The 8,042-nt window shown below is 34.1% G+C and overlaps 1 protein-coding gene across 1 annotated transcript in view; it reads left to right on the top strand.

Moving 5' to 3' along the window:
• Positions 1-2,223, top strand: part of Sub1 (SUB1 regulator of transcription) — a 14,947-nt gene extending 12,724 nt beyond the window's left edge. The window contains exon 5 of the mRNA XM_046422329.2: positions 1,892-2,223. Within this exon, the coding sequence (XP_046278285.1) occupies positions 1,892-1,971 (80 nt within the window). The 3' untranslated portion in view covers positions 1,972-2,223. The remainder of the gene's footprint in view (positions 1-1,891) is intronic.
• The last annotated feature ends 5,819 nt before the right edge of the window (positions 2,224-8,042 follow it).

The raw sequence follows: 8,042 nt of genomic DNA, 5'->3' as shown, positions 1-8,042 counted from the left end.
TTTAATTTTTAGTTTTTTTCAGTGGACACATCTTTATTTTATTTTTATGTGGTGCTGAGGATTGAACCCAGTGCCCCACGCATGCCAGGTGAGCGCGTTACCGCTTGAGCCACATTCCCAGCCCATAATTTTCTTTTTAATTTTACAGTAATTCTGAAGCAGATTAGGCACTATCTGGGAAGTTGTAAAATTGGGAATGGAAAAATTCTGGTTTATATTTTGATTCAGCTCCTTAAGATCATTCTTTATAGTATATTTCAAGTGGGTTGCTGTCCTTCTGTTTGTGCTTCATCCTGCCCCAATCCTGTTTACATGTAGAAGCATACTTTATTCAGTTATCAAATAGCTAGAGACATTTGTTAAACCAACCTAAATTTGTATTTTTGGGCATTTAGTTATTTGAGGTTGCTCGTTAGATGATAAAAAATGCTTTCTTATTTAGTACTACTCTGTTTTTTGTCAGTTTTCAAGGTACCACATGTTTGTTTCATGCAGTTTTCAGGCTTATTAAAAGGCAACCTCTGTATACTTTCCTTTTTTGGGGTCTGTGCTGGGAATTGAACTCAGGGGCACTTTACTCATCGAGCTACATCTAATGGCCTTTTTCTTTTTGGAGACAGGGTCTTGAAGAGTTGCTTAGGCTGATCTTGAACTTGTAATCCTCCTGCCTTATCCTCCTGGGTCCAGATATAGGCATGCACCGTTTTTCATATCATTTTATGTTTTCTTGTTGAAGTTGTTGTTTCTGGATTGGATATTTGTGGTGTTTCAGAGTGGTTAATGCCAGGTTGTGTGTTCCTGAAATATTTATGGAAACAATTTGATTAGCTTCAAGTCCTTCCTTAGTGCCCCAGTGTATTCTTTCAGTTTCATGGCCTCAGCAGTTTTTTGTGAAATAAATTAATTCAAGTATTTACTTAGGTGGGTAATATGTCAAGTTCTTTTTTCATATTACCAAGTTTAATAATTTACAACAACCCTTTGTGTAAATAACGTTTTACTGGTGAGAGGAAACTAATTTTTTTAGGGTCACACAGTAATAGGCTGGGATTTGAATCCTGACAGCATGAAACCAGAATGCACTCTCACCCTATCTATACATTCCAAGAGGTCCTGTGTGACTCACATCCCAGGATTTTTTCAAAGTGAAATGAATGTTTCTGGAAGAACTCAAAAGTATCCATTCACCTTGAATTTCTGTGGAATTTGGGACAAGTGTTAAATTAAAACTCAGTTTGTATCAATGGATGTTTAATATGCCATATCTGAGCCTCGACCACTTAGCTTACTAGTATGATTTGTGAGATGCATCTTCAAATCATCATTTGTTCTCATTGGTTGTATTAGACATCATGCAGGATGTATTGCGGGAAGAGAAACTGGATACAAGCTTGATCTACTTAGGAAACTGATGAGTTTGTAGATAAAAATGTAAGATTTTCCAGGGGTCCATGCCTGTAATGCTAGTGCTTGGGAGCCTTAGGCAGGGGGATCACAAATTCAAAACTAGTCTTGGCAACTTAGTGAGGCACTAAGCTATTCAGTGAGACCCTTTCTCTAAATAAAAGACAAAAAGGGCTGGGGACGTGGCTCAGTGTTGTGCTCCTGGGTTTAATCCCTGGTACAAAAAAAAAGTAAGATTGAATTTTCAGTATTATAGCATTGTGCCATTCAGAATGGTAGTTTTGGGGCCAATGATATAGCTCAGTGGTAAGAGCAGGTGGTTGGACACTCAAGACTCTGGGTTGATTCCCAGCACTACAAAAACAAAAACCAACCAAACAAAATTATAATAAATAATGGCAATTGTAAAATAATATTTTATTTGGAAGTATGAAAATAAGCAAGCTTGAATAAATTTTCAACTTTGAATTTTTAAACTTTCTTTTAGGTATTTCTTTAAATCCTGAGCAATGGAGCCAGCTGAAGGAACAGATTTCTGACATTGATGATGCAGTAAGAAAACTGTAAAATCTGAGCCATATATATCCTGTACTGTTCTGGTTGTTTTAATCTGTCTTTTTACATTGGCTTTTGTTTTCTAAACGTTGTTTTCCAAGCTATTGTATATTTGGATTGCAGAACAATTTGTAAGATGAATACTTTTTTTTAATGTGCATTATTAAAAATGTTCTGAGTGAAGCTAATTGTCAACTTTATTAAGGAGGATTGCTTTGTGCCCACCACTTAGTGTAAAATAAAATCAAGTAATTACAATCTTAACTGTTGTGGCCTTTTTTGATCAAAAGACTAGATATTCTTTAAGGCCAAAATTAACAGTTTTATAGACCTATTAGTTTTAACTCAGTTTTTACATGAAAAAGATTTGTATTGCATTGAGTTTTTTAACATTAGATTTGTGAAATCCATGATCTCTTCAAGCCAAATGTCAAAATTTGTCCCAGTCACTTTATTTTTTTAAAATTCATTTTCACTTAATAACAATCATTTTTATTTCACTCTTTTTTTGTTGAATATATTATGCTAATTTGAAAAGTCAGTGAAACTGTCAAAATGTTGATTCAATAAGTTACTTCAAATAAGGGAACTACAATCACTAAATCTGTAGTAGTTATTAGAGCAGATACAGTTTGGTAATGTGGCTTGTATGAAAACTTCAAGCAGGTGTATGTCATTACCTCATAGTGTTCTGTGTAGTTATCTTACTGCTTAGTGTACAGAAAATAATGATTAGATGTCTGATTAGCTTTCACTTAGTAAACATGTTCACCATGGGATGTCTGTAAAATCAGATATTGTTAAACTAGACTAGGATTTAATAAAAACTGTGAAAGCTTACTGGCCTAACATTTTATTTTATAATATTTGAGTATGAATTATGTGTAGCCAGAGAGGTCACTGAGCTTTACCGGTGCAGTTAGATAATGTGGTCAGTTTTTAGGGGAAAGATCACATGTTTAGGATTTTTGGCCTTTGGTTCAGTAGAGTTTGTTATTTTGCAGTTAGCCTACTGGACAATGGCATTCTAGACACAATGTTACTAATTTTAGTAAATGCTTTTAAGTAGTTTTCATTTTAACTGTAGTGAAGCAGACAATTAAGGCGCATGTTTCAGGGGCTTTGCAGCAATAAATAGGGTATGGTGTGCCTTAATAAAAGAATGTAAAGGAAACATACTGAAATTAAGGAAGGTGGCATGTAAAGAGGAAAGAATTTTCTTCAAACTAAATGATATGATATTTTTGAGATTTTAATCATATTAATAGGATAACACAATTCTAGGTAGAATAGTAAAAAACAAAAGGCTTAGAGGTAAAAATAACTTTCACAAGTTGTTTATGGTAGCAGATCTCAAATGGTTACTGCCATTTAGGGCTACCATATCAAGAAAATTGCACTATTCTTTCAGCAAATATGATTCTTATGTTTTAAAACATTTTGTAGTATAATTTTAAGGACTTAATTTTAAAACCATCTGCCAGGTCACATAGTTAGTCTTTTTTTTTTTTTTATATATATATATATATATTTTCTAGGTGCAAATTGCTAAAATAGATCTTTTTTTTCCCCTGATAGTTTAGTCTATCAAATAATAGGTACTCACGTGTTCACATACTGTATGTATTTAGACAAATCATTCTTGATTGGTATGCCCCCTTATTTGGGAACATGAATGTCCTATATTGGATACTTTTAAAAGTATTATTTTTGACACAGAGAAAGGGTTGTTAATTATACAGAACTTTGGTTTTGGTGTAGATGAAGAAGGAATCATGGATAAATTTCCTAGATTTACATGAATTCAGAGGGTGCAATCTACTTATACTGAGATGGCACAGTAGTCTATCACCTAGGCATTTACTGGTTGTTTGGCATAAAATTAGTAAAATCTTATAAGGAGTGTTGGCTATATGGTAAGTTGACTGCTAAATTCATTTATGTTACTGGATGTGTAGTATACTGAAATTATTAATATTTTTCTCTGTAGGTAAGGATGAAAATTGAGTTAAAATAAAACAGACTAACTTGTAATGAAACGGAAGAATAGAGTACATTTATTTTCTGTTTAAACTTTATCTCCTCAGTAAGATTTCTCCCAAGAAGAAAGCTCGGCATTTTGAGGCATATTATCTTACTTTGTGATGCCAAAAATGAATTTAATTAATGTCCATATTCAGGTTTTGTCCTTTAATATACTCAGTAGCAGGGCCTTCTACAGTTTTTTCTCTTTTAAATATGAACATTAGACCAATTTCCAGTTCTTTTGGATTTTAAAGAACAATGACTGAAAAAGAAAAACCCTTTGCATTTTGGTTATTTTCTTTTTCTTTGCTTAAAAACTTCTCTTAAAGAATATTCCTACCTCATTAATTAGTCAAGATGCTGTGATGATGAATCTATTCTACATAATGTATTTAGAAACAAAGACTTCGTGGGAAAAATGAAATTACATCCTGTCTTAGCTACTGAGGAGAAAAGAGAAAGAATTGAATATTGATTATTTAAGTGTTCTAGACAGAATTATGTTAGAATATTATAAAAGTTTGAAAATTATAAAATGGCTGACCAATATTTAGGTATTCTCCTGAAATTCTTTGTGGTTCACTTTTTATGGAAATTAATAATAGTGAAGCACTCAAGTTTTTTAAGAAAGTGTTTTTCCAGATATACTCTAGTATAAACATGCACATAGTCACAAATATGTAATTCTGTTAATTGTGGAATGCCTGTACACTTTGTTTGTACATCTTCCATGGAGATATCAGTGAATATGATTCTCCACCTGTGAATATTTTAAATGTTGAAATAAAAGTAAGAAATGTGGTCTTTGTGTTTTCCCAGTTTCACAAGGCTGAAGATGAATGGATTATTTTTTGAATGTGTTTTACTAACAAATAGAATACCTTTCTGTTATGAATGCTTGGAATCAATTTTTGAGTATAAAATCTTTTGAAGACCTTTGAGAGGGGATGGGGTGGGCCCATTTTTTTTTTCTCTACCTGATGCACATGGAAAAATGCAAATACCAAGATGTACAGTCTCCTTTTTTTTGCTTGATTCTAAGTGCTTTGCAGTGAGAGGATTCCTTGTTATACTTAACTATATAGTGGATTTTGGAGTATTTCAGACTTGTCATTTTTGTTTATGAAGTATCTATTTCCTCTTGTTAATCAGTTTTTTTTTCTTATACATAGGGATTTTATTTAATTTGTTTATGAACTTATACAAAGATTGAAAGGATTCATGATGACTCTTATTTCTATTTCAACTGTAAATTGGTTTCAGTGAAATGTGGAGTCAAATCTAGTCAAGAAAAGTACTTAAAGTTTATATAGTATAAAAAGCATGAAACATTGAAAGAATTCTATGGAAGTAGTTAACTGTAACAGTCTATCCATGTCCTTCTGAATAAAAAAATCTTGTTACATAGTTACCCCCCCCCCCCCAAATGCTTGATGAGTTTCTTACAGAGTTCAGATTTTGAGACTACTTTTATAGCCATTTTAGTCTTGGATTACTAGCACCTCCTTGACATTAAGTGAAATACTCTTCTTTCCTTGTTTCACTCTTAGGCTCCTGATAGTTTAAATGGTTATCCTTCTGCTGGGTAATGTATTGTTAGACGATGATTTATACCACTAACTAACTTTTCTGGGAAAAAAGGCAGTTAAGGTGAATTTCAACCAGTTGGATACTATAACATTCATGGTTACAAAGGTATACAAAGTGCTTTCCCTACCATCCAAGCCCAGAACACAGCTAAATTGTGTGTGATTAACCTACATCTTGGAAAGTAATGTGGATGTGAAGTATCAAGTTGTTGCAAGAAGGTAAGAGAACTTCTGAATATCCCTTCACTCAGGAATCCTGTTCAAATTTTGTCAATTGTCTTAGTACAAGCTTCCAACCCAGGGTCAGATATCTTGTTTGCTTATTTCATTAGTCTCAATTCAGTCTGATCATTTTTTTTTTCCTTTGACTTTTGCAACCTTGTCACTTCTGAAGGTTTGATGAAGTGAATGAAGCCCATTACTGATACTGACAAAGGGGCCAGGGCAGAGGTTTGTTCAATGAGGAGTGAACAACTTGTTTGAGTAGTTTAGTTGAGAAGGATCAAAATGGGACGGTGGCTGCAGAGGTTTCTAGAATCAAGGTTGGGGTGTGACAATACAGTGTGCAGCATCAAAGAGTTCAGAGTTGCTTTCCTTAAGTACATATTTATATTGACCTTTGGTGTCAACTAAAATTTCAGTCATTTTCCACTTTAGTTTTTCTGGTGATTTTTTTTTTTTTTTTTTTTTTTCCCTAAATGTCACCTACATCATGAATACTTTTAATAACCAAGAATCAAAAATAACTCCTGGTTTTCAAGTTTGAAAAACAGGCCTTGATATTATTCATTGAAAAGTAATTTCAGAAGCCCTATGGTTTTCTTCAGAATTCTTCCTTAAGGTCTTTTGATATCCAAACTTTGAAAAATGGATCTGTTTTTAATCTATGACTCATTTTTTTCTTCTTCTGAATATGGGGAAATGCTTCTTGTTTTCTGTGGAGCCATTAATTGGTAAAGAAAGTTCTTAGAAACAATAGAGAACATTTTTGACATGTTTAAGCCCTGTAACAAATTGGTTTCTTGAATTTTTAAGTAGAACTGTTATTGGTGTATAAAGAGGTATTCAAAGTAATGTTGTCAGCAAGACACTTCCTTAAGAAACTGCTGAAGGGCTGATGCGTTTAAAATAAACTTTAAAGAGCGCTGAAAACATGGTTCTGCAACCTTTCTAACTAGCAATCTTTGGAGGTGGGTAAAACAGTAATTAGGATTCATTCCTGTAAGTATTGAAAAGGACTTGGGTTAGACTTTCTCAGGTTTAGAATTTTTTTTTTTTTTTTTAAAGGCAGAGAAGCTGGGCTGGGGTTGTGCTCAGAGGTGGAGCGTTTGCCTAGTATGCATGAGGCACTGGGTTCAATCCTCAGCACCATATAAAAATAAAATATCTATAACTAAAAAAAAAAAAAAGGCCGAAGCTCTACTAAGTTTATGTAAAAATTCTCTTACTGCCAATTGCCCTATGGGGAGAGCCTGGTGTATAATATATGTGGATTAATGGTCCCCACTTGTTGAGTGCCAGAGTGGAGAAATGTGGGCAGTAACAAGTATTAGACATTTATTTTCCCATTTACTTTTCATCCTGTGGGGAAGGTACTCTTACTTAGATACATTTTATAGGTGAGGAAATAGGGATTTCCAGAGAATAGTTAATTTGGTCAAAGTAACACAATAAGTGACCGAGGCAGGATTTGAACTTCACTTTGGGCTAGTTCCAAAACCTGAGCCCATACTGTTACTGTGTAATAGACTAGGATGGTGGCAAAATTTTTAGTTCATTGGTTTAACAATGGACTTTATTGTGTAATCCTTACCCTGATTTTTGTTGTCTGGCATCGAAAGCTGGGATTAGCATCTGACCCAGTTAATCTTGTTTGGTTTCTTATATGACCTTTTCAGAACATCTCCCTGCAGTAGCAGAAAAGGCAGCTGTCCACACTTGCATCCTCAGGTAGTATGCCAGGTTCTGGTGAACACTTATGAACCCGTTTATCAAGACTAAGAAATTTTTTGTTGGTTTGTATAGTCTCTGTCCTTGACTAGAACTCATAAAAATAGACATGGGCTGAATTATGCTTGAATATTAAGGGTTAGGATTTTCAAAAAGAAATTAACTATCCTTACCTCTGTTGATAACATGGGCTTTGTGATTATATGGGAAAAACTAGCCAATTAGGAAGACACTGCTGGGAAAAGGAAGAGAAAATCTCTTACTCTCCCCTTCTCCCAACTTTTTAATAGATATAATGAAAAGTTGGTAGGATTTGGACCCAGAGACTCTGTATACTGAATGTGGGATGTCTTCTGGAGCTCCTTCAGACTCTCTCCTCTTCTGTCCCTGGTAGGCTGTCTAGGTTGGATATGTTCTTCTCCCCAGCTCATGATTGGTTTAGTCAGTGTAGAGCCCCAGTAGGAAATTGGAGGGAGAGACATGAACTTAGACATTCAATGTCTTCTTTCTTTCAGGGTT

This window comes from Marmota monax, unplaced genomic scaffold, assembly GCF_021218885.2.
Source record: "Marmota monax isolate L192 unplaced genomic scaffold, Marmota_monax_Labrador192_F-V1.1 WCK01_AAM20220418_F8-fsc00077, whole genome shotgun sequence".
In the NCBI taxonomy this organism is placed as follows: domain Eukaryota; kingdom Metazoa; phylum Chordata; class Mammalia; order Rodentia; family Sciuridae; genus Marmota; species Marmota monax.
Note: the sequence above shows the minus strand (reverse complement) of the source record. Positions and strands in the feature narration are given on the sequence as shown.